Source organism: Ustilaginoidea virens, chromosome 1, assembly GCF_000687475.1.
Source record: "Ustilaginoidea virens chromosome 1, complete sequence".
In the NCBI taxonomy this organism is placed as follows: Eukaryota; Fungi; Ascomycota; class Sordariomycetes; order Hypocreales; family Clavicipitaceae; genus Ustilaginoidea; species Ustilaginoidea virens.
This window is the reverse complement of record NC_057316.1, coordinates 5,452,925-5,473,374: the sequence shown is the minus strand read 5'-3', so window position 1 is coordinate 5,473,374 and position 20,450 is coordinate 5,452,925. Positions and strand designations below refer to the sequence as shown.

General features: G+C 55.0%; 4 protein-coding genes across 4 annotated transcripts; 1 reads left to right on the top strand and 3 right to left on the bottom strand.

Annotated features, from left to right (window-relative positions):
- Positions 1-493: 493 nt before the first annotated feature.
- Positions 494-5,117, bottom strand: UV8b_01257 (uncharacterized protein; the record flags this gene model as incomplete). Its single annotated transcript, XM_043138755.1, has 6 exons — positions 494-2,865; positions 2,928-3,051; positions 3,146-3,789; positions 3,861-3,956; positions 4,323-4,535; positions 4,919-5,117. The coding sequence occupies 6 exons, from the start codon at positions 5,115-5,117 to the stop codon at positions 494-496; spliced, it is 3,648 nt and encodes a 1,215-aa protein (XP_042994689.1).
- Positions 5,118-8,240: 3,123 nt separating this feature from the next.
- On the bottom strand, positions 8,241-9,538 carry UV8b_01256 (uncharacterized protein; the record flags this gene model as incomplete). Its single annotated transcript, XM_043138754.1, has 2 exons — positions 8,241-8,738; positions 8,825-9,538. The coding sequence occupies 2 exons, from the start codon at positions 9,536-9,538 to the stop codon at positions 8,241-8,243; spliced, it is 1,212 nt and encodes a 403-aa protein (XP_042994688.1).
- Positions 9,539-11,340: 1,802 nt separating this feature from the next.
- Positions 11,341-13,907, top strand: UV8b_01255 (uncharacterized protein; the record flags this gene model as incomplete). The annotated part of the gene is made up of 3 exons (XM_043138753.1): positions 11,341-12,127; positions 12,198-12,594; positions 12,779-13,907. The coding sequence occupies 3 exons, from the start codon at positions 11,341-11,343 to the stop codon at positions 13,905-13,907; spliced, it is 2,313 nt and encodes a 770-aa protein (XP_042994687.1).
- Positions 13,908-15,031: 1,124 nt separating this feature from the next.
- On the bottom strand, positions 15,032-16,639 carry UV8b_01254 (uncharacterized protein; the record flags this gene model as incomplete). The annotated part of the gene is made up of 1 exon (XM_043138752.1): positions 15,032-16,639. One exon carries the CDS (start codon positions 16,637-16,639, stop codon positions 15,032-15,034), a length of 1,608 nt encoding a protein of 535 aa, XP_042994686.1.
- Positions 16,640-20,450: the final 3,811 nt, after the last annotated feature.

Genomic DNA, 20,450 nt, shown 5'->3' with positions numbered 1-20,450 from the left:
AATCAGGGACCAGGTTTCTTCTCGGCGTCTCCTGCGCCCCTGAAAGGCTTTTGCCCTCTAACCCCTAGCCTTGTGTGGATGGATATAGGGGTTTGGAGCTCTCTGGGAGGTGAGGAGAAAGCTCGGAGAGAGAAGAAGGGCAAGGACATGAAGGAGGAGGTGAGGAGAAAGCTCGGAGAGAGAAGAAGGGCAAGGACATGAAGGAGGAGGAGAGGAGGAGAGGGGGGGGGGGGGGCAAATTGCTGGCACAACGTGGTCATAGCATGATAACTTGGTCCAACATGGTCCAAGAACAAGAAATAGATGGAAACTCTTCATTTGGCTTCTGTCGCTTCATACCTGTCGTACGCCTGGTAATCTTTGTCCTGATTTAAAAAACAAAAAAAAAAAAAAAGGGGGGGGGGGGGGGGAGGGTGGGGCACAAAGCACCCAAATTGCAAAGCTTTAAACAAAAAGAAAGAATCCCCCAACGAGAGCCCAAGCCCCTTGCTCCTCAAATGGCTCTGCTGGAGCCCTCTGCCTGCAATGGACTGACGGAGCCTCCCCGGTCGGAATGATGTCCTTGCGCTGCATCCGACGTCGAGACCGTCGTCGTGGGCACAATCACTCGGAGGACACATTCGTCCAGATGCTCGTAAAAGTCCTGCGCAGTGGCAAACCGGCCGCCGCAGATGGAGCAACACGCGCCGCCGCTGTGAGCGGCAGAGGAGCCGTGGCCGTCGAGGAGGTGGGCCAGGCTGTTGCTGCGATTGTTCGTCGGCGTTTGGTCGACGTTGTGTGCCGTGGCGAGGTGGCGCTTGAACACGTCCGCTCTGCCAAACACTTTTTCGTACGGCGATCCGGCACCAGGGCAGAACGGACAGACCATGGTGCCTCTGTAGTGCGTGAGGGCGTGACGGTTCTTGTCGTATTTCCGCGCGAAGCCTTTTGTGTGGTATTCGCACGTGGCAATGGGGCACTTCTCGGGACGCTCTTCCTGGTGCGTGAGCATGTGTGCCGCCAAGTCTTTGACGACTCTGCCACAGTCCGGGTGAGGGCACTGGCTGCGATTGTCCGCCGGGCGAGCCCCTGCCTGACTCGGTTGCGCCGAGCTTCCGCGACGCCATGGGTCATCTACAGGGGAAATGGCGTAGCCCCGTGATGACGATGACGCACTTGGTCGCTCGTGTAGGGCTCCGGGGCCGGAAACCGGGACTTCCATCGCCGAGTTGTCGCCATCGTCTTCGCCTCCGCTCAGGTACTCGGCCTGGGTTGGATCCACTGGCTTCCGCACCTCGCGCATCCAGTCCTTCAAGACGGACATGGACGGCCAATCCCCGCTGGCCTTGCCGCCGCGATGGGGGCTGAAATGAGCTCTCCGCAGATGCGCGGCGGCGTTGTAGTATGCGCCATACTGCTTCTGGGCCATGCACGCCTTGCAGCTCGACAGCGACACGACAGGCTTGAGAGAGGCGTCTCTTGCGCTTTCGGGCTCACAGCAGACCCAACGTCGTGCCAGGGCTGAATGCTTCGCGTCCGTGTGCCGCCTGAGCTCGTGCTCTCCTCGGAAGCCCTCGGGGTACTCGTTGCACTTGTCGCAATAAACTCGGCGCAGGGGGGTCCGCGAATAAGGGGTTCTGAATCTTGAGGGAGAATCGGGCATCTTCCACGAGCTTTCCAGTTGCCCTGGCCCTGGCCCTCTCCCCGGCCCTGCCGGCGCCTCCCCTACCGTATGTCTCCGACATCGCTCCGTTTCCTGCCCGCGTGAGGGACCCAGTTCAGATGTTCGACGGTGCAAAAGCGGCACATCGTCCTCAAAACCTGGCCTCCAGCTCGGTAAACCAGGAGATGTTTCCGGGGCAGGTTCTGAGCGGAGCTCTTCTCGGACGGGACGTAGAGCCGGTGTCGACGAGGGCTGCCACGTGAAACCATTCGGTTTGCGTTGGCGGAGGAAGCCATTGAACCCGAGATACTCGACGTAGCCATCACCGAGCCTGAGGAGAAAATCGGAACTGGACTCTATTCCTGCCGCGGCCCACATTTCTGTTCGGATGAGGCGGTTGATGCTGTAGTAGAGCGATGACTCGTCGTGCGTCAGATTGCCCTCCCATCCTTCGCCCAGCGGTGGGCCCGAGGAGCAGTACAGCTGCACCAAGGCTCGATATAAGCCATGCAGATTCTGGCCAGAGCTTCCGGTCGCAGCACGTAGCGATTGCTGAAAGCTTGAGCTCGGCGTCGCAGCTGGTGCCATGTCCAGTAGCAACGCGCATGTCGCGCTGAAGATGCACACCGAAAGAAAACCCGCCACAGCCTCTCTTGGTCGGTTCGTGGGATTCGAACAGCACGCCAGCTCAAATGATAGTAGAAATCGCACTAGGCATTCCTCAACCAGTCCAGCCTGTTCCTCCAAATCGAGGCCTTCTGGTAGATTCTGCTGGTTGAAGGTAGAGCCGATAGGAAAATTAGGGTCTGGGTGTAGAAGTGCGTAGAATATCGTCTCACGGAGGAGTAGTTTGGCATTGTACAACAGGGGAAAGGACGCTTCTTCGCTTTGCCTAGAGTCGCATAGTAATCGGGTAAGTCGAAGCAGCTGGAATATGTCGTAAGCCGTGTCCTGGGCGTGCCAACTGCTTGCAATGGCGGACAGCGACGGAGGTGCTTGACTAGGTAGATCGTGGTTGAATCCAGACATTCCGTCGTCAACATTGTGCTTCGAGTCAAGATATGCGGACCACCAAAAAGCATCGGTTTGGTCAAGGCTGGAGTTGACCATGCTCGTCAAGTGCTCGGGAAAGCAACATGCCGTCTGCAGATATTCGTTTATACCACGTCGATGCAATACTGGTGATGTGGTAGGGGTACGGGTCTGTCTTGGGGACATGGGGCCTGAACCTGACCGTTAGTTCCAGAATTCCGACGATAGCTATTATTGTGGAAGGAGCTTTTACGGGGCAGAATCATCTCTGCGAATGAAGTTAAAGGGCTGCGACAACAGCCAAGCACGGCCCAGTGTTCCTCCTTGCCAGTCGATGAGTTTGCCGAACAATATGAACACGGCCTACTGCTATCGCACTGAAAGGGGGGAGAGAGGGGGGGGGGGAGGGGGGGAAAGGTTAGCCATCTGGCTCAATGCAGTCCTTGCCATGTCATATCATTCGGCACGAACCTTCTTCTTGGCTATTTTACAGCGGAGACAAGGCTCAGAGTCGCGGAAAAGCTGAAGCTCGCCGATAGATTGCAGCCGGGGTTGACTCAGTCTGGATCTTTTTAATGGGGGCAGCTGGGGCTCAATCTCAGCATCAATAGAAGTTCTCCGTGCGGCTCGGGGACCGTAAGTCCCAAACAACGTATGATTCGTCGGGATGCCGTCCTTTTCCTTTGGAGTCATCGAAGGGCTCACTTCTGGCAATTGGGAGGACACGGGAAAGTTACCAGTCTGAACCGATGGCAACTGTATAGAGTGCTGTCGGTTGCGAATTATTGGAAGACACCGCTGTTCGGAAACTGCAGACAAAGAGGAAGCTGTTTCCGCGGAGAACCCCGAGTCCCGTTTCGCTGGTGATTGGTGAAGCAGACTGTGAGTGTCTCTCTGCTGATGGCTCGAAAACCCGTACACATAATGAGCGCATCGCTCGTCCCAGCATTTGATGGGCGGCATCCAGTTGGGCCTGAATATAGCTGTACGGCCCTGGCTTTCGCGACCAGAGCGCAGTATTGAATCGTGCAAGTCGATATGTTTCTCCACCCATGACGCAAAATCCAGGGGCGCTGACGAAAAGGATCTCTTTAAAGGCTCTATAACGTCAACGTCTACCCCGAGGATCAGTCCCCTGCGCAAGGCTGAGCTGCGTCGCGATTAGATCGGTCGATGAAAAACGAACCATGCTGTAAACAAACTGCTTCTAGGCATTCGCAACGATACTGGAGTGCTCTAGCTTCTTCCGCGCTCGATAAAACGGGTATCTTGGGCGCAAGATCTTTCCAATTTGGTGCCGAGCAAAGTGCCCGTAGTGTCAGCTTGAGGGACGAATGAAAAGCAATTCCTAATCACCCAACATGAAGCTGATGGTCCACTAAGAGCACGCACTCCGAAACTGATGGGGCTATAAGGGAAATAAATTGAAGGCCAAATACTCGTCAATCGGGCCATCAAAAAGGGAAAAAAAAAGGGAAAGTGTTTTTTTTTCTCTTTTTTTCTTTTTCGTTCTTTTTCGTTCTTTTTTCTTTAAATATAAAAGAAAGAGAGAGAGAATGGGAAAAGTGAAAGCGGAAACGGATATGGAAATGGAAATGGAATTTGAAAACCAAAGTCCCCGATGGATGGTACAACGCGACGTACGTACCGTGATGATGAACCAGATCCTCCAGAACTCGCAACTTGTGGCGCAACATATCCAGCTCAGCCGTCATATCAATGCCATGTTGGGCAGCGAGCAGCACGGAAAGCCTCGATTGTATATGGGCTTGCTGATCAAGCAACTGGCGGATGGCAACATCGAGGCTGGGCGCAAGTTCTGCGCCAGTGCCAGACATGGTAACGGCTTCATCCCCAAGGTCTAAAATACAGGCATAGTCACCTCGGGGGGAAGAGAGTATTGTAGTTGGTGGTTTCGACTTGGGGATTTCCTTGCCCACTTTGTGGACCAAGTGGCCGTCACTGACCACCTGAGCAGCAGATAACCGCCTTCGTTTTCTTTTCTTCTCTTTCTTTTTCCTTCTTTTCCTTTTTTTTTACCCCCTCGTCGTGATGAGAGGTCAGGGATCGACCCAGGTCTTGGTCTTTCAAGTTGGCGTCAAAAAGGGAAGAAGAGGATGACTATTCAGCGCTCAGGAACAGAAGCAAAGTGTGAGCGACGGCTGGTTTGTTCCATGGCTCTGGCTCAGGCTTGCAGGGGAGACGAGATGCAAAAACACAGAGTACCTGATTTCTTTACCATACCACATGCTACTCCGGGGCTGAGTCTCGTCACGACGAGTGACGTAGGGATCCGTGCCAGAGGGAATAGACTAGTATGGATGAGATTTGTGTCCAGGGACCCAGAGTATGTGAAGCGGATTGAGTAGTCGTGCGTTTCTCTCTCTGTTGGTACGTGGGGGTGTGTGTCTGCGTGAAGGAAGTCTTGATTTGCTTGTTGCATTTCAGAACTCGAGATATTCCGACTTGGGAGGTAGGTTAGGTAGGTAGTAGGTAGGCTCACTGGTTGCAATGTGCTGCCTGCGCTAACGTGCAATCACGGTATATGGTGGCAAACGCAGCCGATCCGGCTCTTCCGACTTTCTTTCTTTCTTTTTTCTCTTTTTTTTTTTTTTTTTGCCTAAATTAATCACTCCCTCACTCCTGTCCTGCCCGCCTGTTGAGGGAGTGAGGGGTGTGTGTGCGAGTGTGCGCGTGTGCGTTCGACATGGAATAAGCAGAAAGCAGAAAGGGGGGGGGGGGAGGGCGAGAAGGGATAGCTTGATCATTGCACATTGATTGCTCAGAGCTGCTACAGGCAGGGCGAGCTGGGAAACTGGGGTGAGCACTGAGCAGAGCAGCATGGACATGGACATGGATATCCACTCGAAAGTGATTGAGCGACGCATGCCCATTGGGAACCCTACCTTGTCATGGATTGACGGACATGGGTGAACAACATAACATGCTGGTCTTGAATCAAACCATGGACCACGCACGGGATGCAGCAAAAGCCAAGGGTGGGGAGGGGGCCTGGGGGGAAGAAGGAATCGCCAAAGTCGGGGAAAAGATGTGGAAGGGGCTGGGCTGGGGGGAGCCGCGCCAAGCCGCGCCATTGCACATTCAATCATTGCAGGTTCGAGACAAGTGGGGCCAGGCACGTAAGAGCGGTACTTTATCCCGCCCATTGGCCAGCTGTCGAGTTACTGCCTGCCGACAACCCAAGTCCAGAACGCCAGACCACTTATCCGTACAGTGCACGCGGAACAAGGTCGACTCCCATGTGACTGCGTGCTACATTAGGAGCCTTCTAGGTAGGTACCTACCTACCCACCTAACCTAAGGTATGGAGTACATGCGGAGCACTCAGCAGACCCGCACCACAGCCCCAACTCCAACTGCCTTCCTCAACAGCCAGCGGGAGGGCCCGGCAAGGAAGGTGCGTCGGCTCGTACCTACCAAGGTTTCTGTCGAAACAACATGGCAGGTTGGGTAGGTACCTAAGGTAGGGTACATGCCCGTTATCCAGGCGAAACGGCGGGAAAGCCCAGCCCAGAGCAGCAGGCTCAAGCCCTGCCACGAGCTTACATGCAAGCTTGAGCTCCAGTCAGCAGCACCATCCCGACCTTCAGTTGTTCGCCATCGGCCCCGGTCCTTTGCCGCCTCCTCCGCCGGGACGCAGGTTCATCACACCAGAGGCTGAGTCCTGACTGGGCGTCTGCATCGTTGGTCCGTACGGCGGAGATGCACATGCATGTTCTGTATCGGACGATAGTGTACTCCGTACGGACTGGCTTGTATTCTTTGTACTCCGTACTCGGGCACCAGACGAGCTAAAATATCGCTCACCAACATGTCGCGCGCTTTCATCTCTCAGACGCCAACATTGTTACCGGGTAATTTGCCCTCTAGGCACCCACCCGCACCTTGGTGTACTTATCCTGTCTGTAAAAGTACATGTACACACCTTGATAGGAGCGAGGCCCCTGTTTATGCAAGGCGGGGTGGGTTGGGTTGGGGGGGGGATCTGTTGCCTTGATGATTTTTAGACGTGGTTATCCGTGCCCCATCCGTCTGCAAAAGCATGGGAAGGGAAGCCGAAGGGAAGTCGATAAGAGGTACCTAACCTACCTCCTAGCCCAAGGTAAGGTGCCGTGGGTAGGTACGGAGTAGTCAGCAGTGAGCAACTGCCCAAGGAATATTCAATACGGAGTGCATCTGGTAGGGATCATGGTACATGTAAGGATCATCAGTTGGCGTTTCCAGATACCTGCTCAAGACATAATAGTCAAGTCTGGTAACATGCCATGCCGTCTGGTGGTAACTAAGAGGCCTACGGAGTAGTCCGTACTGCAGCAAGCTTCCTAGGGCGACACCAGGGTACGGAGTACTCACTCCGTACACGTGGGTGGGGAAATTAACCACCACCTGGGCAGTTGAGCAGACCAGACCCCAGCGCCGCTTTCGCCCCCCCCCCCCCCCCCCCCAGGCCTGTTTTCTCCCGTGCCTCCAGCTTGACCGCCTGGTGCCATCACTGCATGCATGCATCACGGCCGATGCTCGAGTGGAAAACCCACCGTGCGTTCTGGCTCTTTCTGCCCGTGCCGGGGAAACACGCGAAGGGACGGACGGAATGGAATGGTCTCGAATGGCCCCCGTGTTGAGAACGAGACAACCGCAGCAAACCTGGCCTTTTTCGCTCTTCCCTCTCTTGCCTCGCAGCCTCCCACCCAGCAGCAGTGGCGGCCGCCTCACGAGCATCGAGGAGACTGTCTTGCCGCGGGTTTCAGACTTCGAGACGAGTTTCGATTCAGATATGCAACTGCTCTGCCACCGGGAAGGTCATGTCATCCCTGCCCTGGGCGGAGAGAATGTTCCCTCCTGCTATTCCTTGTCAGGCCCTGAGCACTCGGATTCCCATCACGGCCAGATATCTCTTCGAACAAGCAAGCTCGCTCTGGCCGGCCGACGTTTTCTCAACTGCCATGTCGAGTTGCTACAACCCTCCATATGCCGCCAACGACAAAATAACAATCCACTGTAGGACAGGCACCCATGTCATCGTCCACCGGTTGCGGAGTCTAATAGATGTGCACGTCATGTTGAATGGGCCAGCCTTTTGCCTGGCAGGGCTATTCCTCCATCCTACGTGTAATGTATGCGGTTGAGCTAAATATGTCTGTCTTCTGCCTTGCAACGAACCCCATCGAGTTACTCTTGCGGCTCTCACTCGGAACCCATCGCTGCGCTTGTCCTGACCTTGGGGGTATGTATACCTGGACCCGTGTAACTGACACCCCTGGCTTTGAGTCTTGCATCTTGCGTCGACGTTGTGTACTTTTTCTTGCCTTTTTCCTGATACCGAAGGCGGGCAGGGCAATGCGGTATTCGTTCATCCTCGGCCAGAGGCTCCTCCTTGGTCTGACGCTTTTGAAATTACCAGCAGTTTATGAATTGAGATTCTATGCCTTTGACAACAACCCCTGCCCACTCATTGGCTTCTTTGAAAGCCCCCTTCTCCACCGCTTTTCTTTCTTTTCTTTCTTTTCTGTTCGTTTCTTTTTTCATGTGTGTGCGTGCGTTTGAATCACTCATCGCTTGCCCAACGCCTTTCTCGTAGCGAAGGTTCCTTTCCAGAGGCTGCACGGCTGCCGTCGACTTCACTTTTGTAAGCCCAGTATTCTCCTAGCCGTTCCTCGGCATAGGAGGCGTAGTCGAAATCGATGTGTGAGATTGTTGCCTGAATCAGGGACCAGATACCCCAGAAGAAGCCTGGAACACCACGGAAAAGATCCACTTCGTCCATCAACTTGCGGGTTTCCGCTTCCTCGTCCATCATGTCACCCGACAGTTTGGCATACGTGCTGATGTACTCGCGGATGAAGGCAAGGCGCTGAGGATGGGTAGGAATGGCGGAGTAGTCGCAGTTATAGCCCACCCATTCGGCAAAATGATTGGCAATGTCAAATGCCACTGGCGATGGCGTTCCGTATTCGTAGTCGATAAAGCTAACGGAGGGCTCCGCCTCGTTGTCACGGTGAATGATGACATTGGCACAAAGAAGATCGCAGTGGGCAAAGACGAGCTGTCGCATTCGCATGTTGGTTAGCAGGTTTCTTCTTCAACATTGTTCGTGTGAGCTGGTTCAGGGAATGGTCTCGGGCAACATACCCCGTCGTGTCCCAAGCCAGGTCGCTGGCCCAGGCGTTCAATCAACTCCCCCAGCTCCTTCTGTAACAGGGCCTTTCTCTCGCGGCGCGGTTCGGTGTCTGTGGGCAACGCCAAGATCCACTTCTGCATCGTCGTCCACACAGTTGGGATGGGTTTTCCCGCCGCGGCCTTGGCTATGAGGGCATCGTTGGAGCTGTCGCCGTTGCAAGAACCTTTTCGGCGGAGCGAAGAGTCGGGAATGCAAGGCACGGTGGCGTGCCACTGAGCGAGCCTTCGCGCAATGGCTCTGAGAATGGGGGGATCGGCGAGGTCCTTTGGCTGAGCAACTGCGCCGGGGATGAAGCGGTAGAGCATGCCGTTGCCGAAGCGAGCAAGGAGCTGGGGGGCTAGATTGTAATGCATGAGCAGTTCGTGATTTGCGGCTTCGCGTTCACGGTCGATCAGGACATCGGTACCGTTTCCGTAGGCACGGAGCAAGACGGCTTCGCGTTCCATGTCGGCTTTGGATAGACCTGGACGGCGATTGACAGCCTTGAGCAGAGTATTGGTGATTCCGTCGGTGAACCGGACGAAGTCGACATGGGCCTCGTCTTTGGCCCATTCAGGCAGGAGCGTGAGGATCAGCCTGATGGCAGAGCGTTGGGAGTCGCTGTTGTCGTAGCTTAGGGGAATGAAGCGGACGTCGCCATGTTCGGCAGGGGCGGCAGGCGACATGACTATGAAAGGGATGGATGGTCAGGGGGCGACAGCCAAGCAGCCGTCAACCAGCAGAACGACAAGGGGATGCAGAGGATAAAGAGAGGTGTGTGACCTATGGCTGTAAACGGCGTCGAAAGCGGTGCAGGGATTTTTTCCCGGGGCGGAGAGGGGGGAGCGGGGGAAGTTGGGGAAGTTGAGGAAGTTGAGGAAGTTGAGGAAGTTGAGGCTGTGGAGGCTGTTGCTTCGACGGAGGTCTATGGTCCTGGATTGGCCGAGGGTGCTCAAAGACGCTGCTTCGGGACAGAATTCCAGTTTTGCGCAGATCAAACAAGACTGGGGATCGGGGGCGTATTGGCAGTGATTAATGACGTCAGTTCCTCGCAATGAAGGGGACGGGTCTGCTGCGGTCACCAGGAACCAGACAAGTAAAAAAGGAGTGAAGTTGCAGAAGCTCACACGACCTGTTGCCCTTCCCAGGAGGGAGGGTTTAAGAGGGCATTGGGCGGCGGGCCAAGCCAGAGAGGGAATGGGGAATGGCCAATGGCCGTGCCATGTGAAAGCCCGCAGCTGCACTGCTGCAGGCCTGGGCTTGGATGAGCAAACTAGGTCCCGACATTAGGTACACCAAGGTACCTCACAGGTAGGAGGCATGTTAGGGAAGAATAAGGTACCAAGCTGCCCGCCCCTTGGCTTCTTTGGTACTTGCAGTCAAAAGGGGGGGAAGCGGGGGCTTCCATTCTCATGTTGGGTCAACGTCCCAGCTCATTTAGATCCCCACGGGCATTAGTAGGTTGGATTAGTAGGAGGTAGGTAATTGCCTCTTCTTATCGGCAAAAGGCAGTATTCTGTCTTTGCGCTGATAGCAGCATAATCATACATGCGGCTGCCATTGAAACCGTCTGGTCCCGTCGAATCATGGTGGTGGTGACAGGTGACCAATGAAGCGAGCACTGCGCATCGATGCTGCCCAACCTACCTATGTACCTCAGGTACTAAAGCGAAACGCAAGCGCACCAGCATCAGCTATAAGTGATGCTACATGGCACCGGCAAGTTGGCAGTGCCCCTTGCTCGTTTTGGCCAGACATACTGCGCAAAGACGCAAAGCCCATTCATTTGTTGTTGTTGATGTCAGTCTGCGTTGTGGCGCAGCAGCGCAGCGGTCAACGCCCGCAAATCAGCCCTCAAGCTGGCACCTGCGCCCCTCCTCCGCCCCTCCTCTGGGCGTTTCCCTAGAGTTTCCCTACTCGTCCTCTCTTTCGGCCACGGTTTGGCCGAAAGTTGGGCCACCGTGGGACACGACGTCTGTGTTGACGAGGGCTGCAGAGGCGGATCGGATCGGCTCTGGGGAACCAGCTTGGCGAGCCGTGCGTGGCCGACTGAACCCAACATAGGTAGGTAGGTCCAGGTCCAGCTTATTATAAAAGATGAACCAGTTAGCTGCACAGTATGGGCGAATGTGATGGTACTGTGGTGCCACTGTGGTGCCACTTGTGTGTTCCAACTCGGCCGGCTGGCCACCCTCGGTCACGTGATGACGCGTCGATGGCTGCACCGTCAAGTTTGAACCCCTTCATTGCCTTTTTCTAAATCCCGGCGTGCCAAGCCATCGCTGGAAATGCAGGAAATGCAGTGGGCATTCCATACATTCACAGATGCACAAGAAACCCACCACCATCAAGCGGGCAGTCCATGGGCACCGGCCATGACCCGGCTCAAGTCCGCAAGCCCGGCTCCCAACGGCGCAGCCTCAGCTCTTCGTCTCCCCATTCATACAGCAAAGCAAAGCTGAAGCTTCCCTGAAGCTTCCGGAACGCCATGCCGTCCATTACCAGCGAAAAGTTTCTTGCTGTGGCTCTGGTCATCAACAGGTCGCGCGACGGACCGGCCTTTGTTTTCCACTACCCGCCCGATGTACAGCCCGTCACAAATCATCCGAAACAAACCACTGACGCCACCGCGACCGGCGCGGAGGAGGATATCCTGCTTGAGCGGCTGTCTCAGCCCCTGGGTCGAGATGCTGCCGTCGCCAACGGAGCCAGCAAGCATCGTCACCATGATGATCACCTCATGACCGAGGCTGGCTCCCAGGTGGTTCCGTGGGAGAGTGTGGCTGGTTTCCCCACACGAGATCTGGCCAGCATCCTCACACCAGCTCGTTCATATCACAAGAAGCTCTTCCAGCTGTCGCTCGATCCCATGCACTGCATCTCCTACCCGATCCATGTTCCAGTGGACGGCAAGTGGAAGAGGAACAAAAAGTCCAGCAGGTCAAAACCGGCCAGACAAGCCGAGGAGCAACCAGCGCCGCCATCCGAGACGGAGCCTCCCCCGTCGTCAGTCGTGACGTCCCCGGAACCGCCAAAGGACAAGGATGGGAAAAGGGACGAAGCAGACGAAGAAAAGCGCAGTCCAATGACAATGTTCAACCTGGTGTTCATCCTGAACCCGAACAAGAGCGAGGATAAAGAGCTCGTAGACTCTCTGTACCACAACGTCGTCAAGAAAGTCAACAAGGCCTACAAGTACAGCCAGCAGCACTCCGAGTTTGTCTGGAAGGAATCCAAGCGCATATTGCTCGCCAAGGACAGAGCGCGTGAAGACGGTAAGCGTGCTTCCACAAAGGCTTTGCCGATCCGTGACCACCGCGCTTTCTGACTCGTACGGTTTCCAAGAAACAAACATGAGTGTCTTGTGGAAGGAGTTGTTGCAGACCTACTCTCTAGCGGCGTCCGTCCACGATATCTACGAAGCCGTCTCCCGGAACAAGATTGCCACGCTTCACCTCGACACCCCGGCAGGCGTATTGACCCCATCAGTGCAGATTCCAGCTCCCTTCTTCGTCTCCGACATACCGCCACAGCACAACCACAACCAGCGTGGTCTCTGGCTCACCACGGCCAACTCGTTCCTAAGTCACGAGCAGCTTGATGACCCCGAGTTTCTGGACAAGAATTTTGCTCTGCTACTTCTCGACGATGAGAAGAAAATCATAGCCGAGCTGCGCGCCGACAGGGACCCTACAACGGTATCAATGATTGAGTTTGCCAGGCTAGCCAAGCCAACCGTGTCGTATGTCGGCCTCGCTCCCTTTCTTCTTCTTGCATCCCTGTGAAACGCCCCCCCCCCCCCCCCCCCCGTTTGCGACCCAAGCCAAACTCCCAAGAGCACACACGCACAGTCAAAAGAAGAAGGAGGGAAAACCTTTCCACGCCAAAAAAAAAAAGAGAAAGACGAGGGCTAACGTCACGGGCAGGTTCTACCAGGTCGGGCAAAGCGACGTCCTGACAGCCAGCCAAGTCCGTAAATACGCGCAACACTTCATCTTTTGGCGACGAGCCATGGCCATTCCACCCCTGCACGCTAGAGACGTCTACATCGTTTCGCCAAACTGCAACCTCTCTCGCCTGCCGCAAGCCACGGCCGAATGGCAACGAGCGTTCCCCTTGGCCCCTCCCTTGCCCAACTTTCTCTCGGAGCTATCCTACGCCCCGCGACCGTTCAAGACGTTTTGCCCCAGCAAACCCCATCGGCCGCTGTACTTGCGCATGCTAGCGTGGCTTCTGCGAGGCGGGTGGGTGACGCAGCTCTGCACGTTTGCCTACGTCGTCGTGTGGCCCGAGATCCTGTACGAGGTCGAGTACGAGATGGAGGCCGAGGAACTTGCCGCGGCGGCAGACGAAGCACGCCGCCAACATGACGGCGTCGTGTCCCAAAACGGCAGCAACACCTCTCCCGCTCGCCAGACTGCTCAGGACGGAGCAGCAAAGGGACGCGACGGATCTCCCAATTCCGCAGTCCCAGCCCCAGCCCCAGCCCCAGCCCCAGCCCCGTCCCCAGCGCAAACGGGGGATCCGGCATCAGGGCTGACCCCCAACGTCAAGGGCGAGCCTAGCCCCAGATCGCCCGCTCCACCTTCCGCAACCACGGCCACGACGGCCACGGCCACGGCCACGGCCACAACCACGGCCACGACCACAACCACATCTACGGTCGAGCACGTCGCCGAGATGGCTCGCCTCGAACGCATAGCCCTAAAGGCACACCGCGAGGCAGCCGACAAGGCCACCGCCCACGCCCGCAAACCCGCCCCCGTAGCCACCCTCCACCCCGCCGTCAACGACGCCGCCCATCTCGCCGGCCTGACCCCCCACATCATCCTCGATGCGAAAAAAGCCACGGGCAAGGAGTCGCGATACCTGTCCGCGATAGCGCATCGCTTCCAGGACGGCAAGGTTCGAAACGCGTGGCAGCTCATGTCCAAGTACTTCAACGGCCAGTGCGCGCTCGAGAGGATCGCCTTGCAGGAAAAACTGAAGCGCAAGGAGGCTTGGACCCTGCTGACGTCCATGAGTGAGTTCTTGCTGTGTACAAGGCACTGGTGAACACGGGACGGGTGCGGTCGGTTACCACGACCGTCACTCGATGTGCGTGTCAAGAGCAGACTTTCTTGACTCGAGTCCAGAATGTACGCGAAGCCTGGTGGGATTTTTTTTTTCTCTTTTTATTTTATTTTTTTTCAAATAAATTTAGCCATTTCCCAGCCATCTTCTATCTATCTTGTGGCAATAAGGGACAGCAAGTTCGATCATAAACCGCAAAGGGAAAAAAAAAAAAAAAAAAAAAAAAAAAAAAAAAAAAAAAAAGAGAGAGAGAAAGAACACAAAATCATGGGTGTATGTGGGGGCGGCCAAGGAAGGCTCATAGGAACAGTGGCCGATGTATTGCAAGTGTTAAAAAGAGACAGCTACTAAATTATAATTCTACGGCCAAAGTAAGCCCGGCAGAATATGAACCGCAGACCTCCCGTCGCAAATTCGAAATCCCAGGCCCCACAGGGCAGAATGAAAACCCCCCAAAGAACCAGAGAAAAGAAAAGGAAAAAAAGGAAAAAAAGAAAAGGGCGAGGGTGGCCTTGATCACAAGAGCCGACCGTGGTATCGGAAAGAAAGCATAGCAAAGCTTGGAATAACTGGGGAAATACCCAACAGGAAAAAAAAAAAAAAAAAAAAAAAGATAAGACAAGACAACCCCAATTTTGCATGCAATAATAAACTGCATGAAAAAAGTCATCATTTAATATAGCAAAGCAGGAACCGATAGGGGGGAAAGCAACAGAGATTCAAGCGCACACAAGCTGCAGCAAGCAAAGCAATCCTCCACTATATGATGCAAGTACATTACCCTTTATATAGACCATAGCTCTCGTAAAGACACCGCAGTTCGATTCGAATGGGTCGCGTCACCAATCATGATGTTGTGGATACATGCCAGTCACCCTCAACGCCTCCAAATGGGAAATGGACCCGCCCAAAGCATTTCCTGATAGTGTTGAAAGTGATAGAATCCCGAGCCTGGATATAGAAAACACGATAAAACCGACCGACGCTTCATGCAAGCAGGCACAGGAAACAGTGCCAGAGACAGTTGAAACCACGCACGCAACGCCAATACAGCGAAGCCACGCTGCCGGGAAAAAGAAACAAAACAAGTAGTAAAACGTATGACGTTAGTTGAGCTCCATGTCGTACTCATCCTCTTCCTTGAACTTGAGAGAAGCGTGGCCGCTGCCGTCATCATCCGGGTCATTCCAAAAATGAGCAGTGTCATTGATGTCTCTCGCCATACCGACTGGGTTGCCGTTTTCCTCTGGGGTGATACCGATGGCATCGAGGTTGGCAGCCAGACTCGTCACGGAATCGCCACGGTAATCAGTGTGGGTAGGCACCCGGAGACCCGATCCTGCAGTGCGTGAGTAGGAGAGATTACCGGCTTCACTCTTGGAAATGGCCTCCATCAGCTCAGTTTGCATACGGCGTTCGTCATCCGTGAGCTCAAAAGGGAAGTGGCCACCCAACTCGGCAATGGTATTCATCAGTTCCTCCTGCTGTTGAAGTTTGAGGTGCAGCATCCACATCAAGTCGCGAGTCCAGCTGACGGCGCCGTTTAAAATGTCTCCTTTGTTGGGCCCCTTATCCTTTTCCTCGATTGGGAGACCGGTGGTGATGTTACCAGCGTTGCTACCGGCAGCTCGACGGGCACCAGGACCAGCCAGGCTGGATGTGGCCTGACCGGGGCTAGACATGCCCGTCAGAGTCGGGGACAGTGGCGTTCCGTTCTGAATCAACTTGCGGATCTTCTCGTCTTCCAACCGGTGTGAAGGAACTAGTTTGCTAAGATCTTGGATCCTTTCGTTGATATTGTCGCGGCGTCGACGCTCGACAAGATTATGCGACTCGCGGCGTCGCTTGCGCTTCATCTCCTGAGACGACACGGCGCCTGGAGCGACGCCCAGCTTGGCGGGCATCGAGGTGCCTCCCTTGAGCATGACTTCATTGATGGGCATCATGCCTTGCTGCATGGGCGAGGAGAAGCCAGAATTGTAAGACGCAGGGATACTTCCGCTGGGAGTGTTGCCCCACTGTGCTGAGGGAGATTTCTCGTGGCTGCCCGACGGTCGCATGGACTGCGGTCCAAACCCGGATGAATCCTGGGAGCCGATAGGGATCCCGTGAATGCTATTGGTCTTGGGCGTCATTGGGCTGCGAGCGGCGGATGGTTTCTGTTGCATCTGCTGGGACATACGGGCTCTGGCCTTGAGATAATGATTGTCATTACCATCCGCACCCATATCGCCTGCGGTTAATGGGGAGCCCGAGTACGACATTGGTGATTGCAGCGAGCCGCCCAGAGAGTGGTTATTTTGCATCTGACGAAACTGAGCGGTGAAGCCAGCAGCATAGGGGCTTTGGATTGGATCGCCATCGGGAGTTTGGGAGAAGCCGTTTATCTGGCTTGGATCAATTTGCAAGCCAGAGCCTCGTTGCGACGCGAAGGGGCCTTGGTTGAAACCTATATTCATGCCTCCATAGTCTTGACCTTGGCCGTGGAAACCCGGCTGGCCATCTGAGGGCGACGCGAGTCCATCTAGAAGTTCATCGTCGCCAAAAACAGCATTGCCACTGGAAAAGCCGTTTGGGGCATTGCTTGAAGCTGAGTTGAAGTTGTTGCCGTTGGAGAAGGAGGGAGAGTATCCACCATTCATGGCGAGGTCGTTTGGATCGATATTGCCTCCATTAGGGGCAGAGGCAAAATGGCCGTATCCGTGTTGGGCCATCGTATATAAGTTGAGCTTCTGAAGCTCGACAGATGTTAGAGAAGCCAGCTTTGCGAAATACAAAGGGGGGATTGACGGCACCGTCAAAACGATTTCGTATAGGCCGATGCGACACAGCTGCCCGGTTGCCGATCACGGGTGGGGAAAAAGATGTGTCAACAGTCAATTCAAGGACGGCCAGGCCACTCTGGAATACAAAAACCAGCGTGCTACTGGTCTGGATGATTAGCTTGGCTTTGATTTCGGGAGAAAAAAATATGACCAAGAAGAAGAGGGAGAAGAAGAAGGTCCGAAGCCTGAAAGAAGTGAGCAGGAAGAGAGAAACCAATTTCTGCGACAGAATAACAGTGAAGACGTCGTTGCTAAAGGACTCGTGTGTCGGAGGTGTCGGACAAGACTGGTTGCAGGTTGGGGAGGGGCAACGTCAGTGGGTATCGCTGGCAATTGCGAAAGACTCACCCAGAGATGGTTAATGCTGGCGCAGTGTTGTAGGAGAATGATGGCGGACTCTATCTAATCTCCATCTAAACCAGGAGTGTCAGGATGAATTAAGAGTTGTTGAGGCGTTGTTGAGGTTGACAGCCGCAGCGGCCTTCAACCAAGGGAGGTTCGTTATAAGAGGGAGTCGCGACGCCAGGAGAGGAGTCGCCAGGTATTTGATTTTCCGGGCCAGCAAAGTGGCTTGTGAGAAGAATGGATGGAAAGGTGGATGGGCCGTCTGAATAGCAGGGCGGTGGTGGATGGGCGACTAAGAAGCAAGACGGGCAGAAAGACCTGCCTGGCCTGGCGCTCCTTGGTTTCTGCTTGGTCTGTTCAATCGTCTGAGTGTATCCTGGCTAGGCTGCAGGCGGTGTCAGGACAGGACAGGGCAGTTCACAGCCACTCGCTTGTTTGTTGGGTCGGCTTGATAGTCCTAGATCGAGTAGGGCGTTTTTGACAGAAGTGGAAGTTGAAGATGGTGTGAGAGGTGAAGGTCGTTTCATGCTGTCGGACTTGGTTAGCTAGGCTGTTTGCTCGAAAGGCGAAGCCAAGAAAATAGCGAGTAACTAATAAAGGTGGGGGGGAGGACGGCGCGGTGATAAGTAGGAAGGAATAAATAGCAGGCAAAAAGTGAGTGGCTAGGTACCTAGGTAGCCAGAAGGGCCATTAGGGAATTCCTGGAGCAGGTTGGTGGGGGGAGGAGGGGGGGTGTGGGGGGTGGGGGGTTGGGGGGTGTGCGGACGAGGGCCCAGAAAGGGGGGGTTCGTTCCCCCTCGCCGTAAAGACCAGTTGACTACTACTACTGCTGTTTTCCCAGTAGCAACAGGCAAGTGGGGGAAGGGCCGCTTTGGAACCAACCAGACTGATTCAGGCTTCCCAGCTCAGTTGGTCGGCAGTGCCGTGGCAGGGGCGGCGGATTGGGCTGCCACTCAGCAGCGCCAGAAGCCCTGGAGGCGGAGAAGCGTGCGCGCCAGAAGCCGCACAACTTGGGTCGGGCAATGCTCACTTACCACGCGAGGCAAGAGAAATACAGGGCGAGAGCGACCCGAGCTGGCAGATATTGATGCTTGAATAGGTACCTAAGGTAGCTTGGGTAAGGCAGGTACCTACATGTACCTACCAAGTCGTCATTAGTGGTGGGAGATGACTGTGGAGCTTCTGTTAGTGCGCCAAGGCATCCAAACGGCGGAGATACAGATGCGTACCAGTTGGTTGACCTTTATCAAGGATTCGGTTTGGTTTCCGATTCAGTCTTGAGCTGTGCTTGTACTGACTGTACTTGTGTGAGCAGGTACACCTGCAGGCGCCGTCGTCACAACGGATTCGTCTTGCCTCTCTCAAGTATGTTGCCAAAATCCCGCCAGGGCGTTGCTAATGTGTCTTGATCAGGAAACCCGCAAGGTTTTTCATTCAGCTTTCCACACACACACACACACACACACACACACACACACACACAAGGATAGGTAGATTCAGCTGGTGATGGCTGCCGAAATCGAGGCAAAATAAAGCGGGGTTGGCGATGAATTCCGTCTGCCCCAGTCGCGCCAGATGGGCAGTGAACAACTATGGTGAGTCAAATGACATGCAACTGAGTTGGACGGCAGTGCGTTGTGTCGAGCCAGGCATGAGCAAAGCTGTTCAACCCTGGCCTAACGGGCCGGTGTCGTTTCTCGTCGCGGAAGTTGGACCAACCAGAACGGGGATAAACCGTCAGGTCTGGCCTGTGCCCTACAACACAAGAACGAGCCCCTAGGGTATTCGGTACTCGGTAGATTCAAGACTTGACTTGCTTCAGCTAGGTGCGGGTCGAACACGGACGCAACGTGGCGGACTAGAGTAGTGACTCGACTTTGGAGCCGGAAAATATTAACAGCTGTCGATCGGAAGAGCCGTCGTCGGTACAGACGTTTACCAGGTACCCAAGGAATTCAGGTGGGTAAGGGGTACCTGTCTCGATAGTTGCTTGAGGAGGAGAGAAGTCGATGTGGACGAGTGCGGCAATTAGGTGTCGGGAATGTTTTGGCTATTGACAAGGCGCGCTTGCGTATGTGATATGTGCGACCGACGGGGGCCGCCGGGTCCGTCCGAGAGATGGAGAGAGGAGAGAGGTGAGGGGAGAGAGAGAGGAGAGAGGAGAGAGGAGAGAGGAGAGAGGAGAGAGGAGAGAGGAGAGAGCTTGTTGTGGGAAAAGTCGTATTTTGATTCTTCTTGTTTCTTCCCTCTTTCGGGCTGCCGCCTTTCCTTCTCTTCTACAAGAGCAGAGGGGAGGGCTCGAGTCGAATCCCAGGGGGTTTGGGTCATCTTATAGTCCCAGCCTGCTGCTGGGCAGGCAATGAATGAATGAATGAATGGATGGTTGATCGCTCGCTCCTGCCCTCTCTGTTTGCCAGTGCTCTCTTTCCTCCTGTCTCCGTGCCAGCCAGATTTCCCCCCTTTCCGTCCTCACCGAACGGCCAAACCCGTGCTGGCGTTCACAGAACCAGATTTCTCCATATAGCCATCCATCCTGGACCATAGCAATGCACCCTCTTGGACGAGCTAAAACACGGTCTTTTCGATAAATGTACGGTATGAGGTCGTCCCGCCACATTGTCGTCTGACTACTCCTAACCCACCCATGTGGTGGCATTCCTAGCGCCCGAGTGCCTCCATAGGGCAACCCATTGTCGAATGGCACCCTTCTTTTTCCTAGTTTGAACACTCTGACCTTGGAACAAGTAGACACACGATGGACGTTTGTTTAGACACGCTCCCTCATACAACATACAACGGACGCGCGCACAGAAGGGGATGCGCACACACACACACACGCACACACACACACATGCTCCCTTCGCATCGCACCGTACCGCACCGTACCGCACTGCACCGCACCGCACCGCACCGCAACGGAGACTCTTGTCAGTGTCTCTCTTACCGTCACCCTCTCCCTCTCCCTCTTCCTCTCCCTCTCCCTCCTTTCCACAGGCAGCACCACGCAGCACCACGCAGCACCACGCAGCACCACGCAGCACCACCCGCACAAGCACACGCACAGGCACACGCACCACACGCACGCTCGCGCTGCAGCATTGACTGTGGCTGTGGCTGCGAAGATTTGAGGAGGGGGAGGCGGGTGTGTTCGCAGGCTGGTCGTGCGTGACTCTGGATCAAGACACCCAGCCACAGCCTCTGCAACTCGACGTCGGCGTTATCATCAGGCTGCATGATTGCATCGGTGATTTGCTCCCGGTCATGCGTGGTTGGTGTAGTCCTGAGACCACCTTACGGACCTGGCCACGCGGCCATGTAGGGCATCGCTCAAAGTGGTCAGCCTCTCATTCCAGTT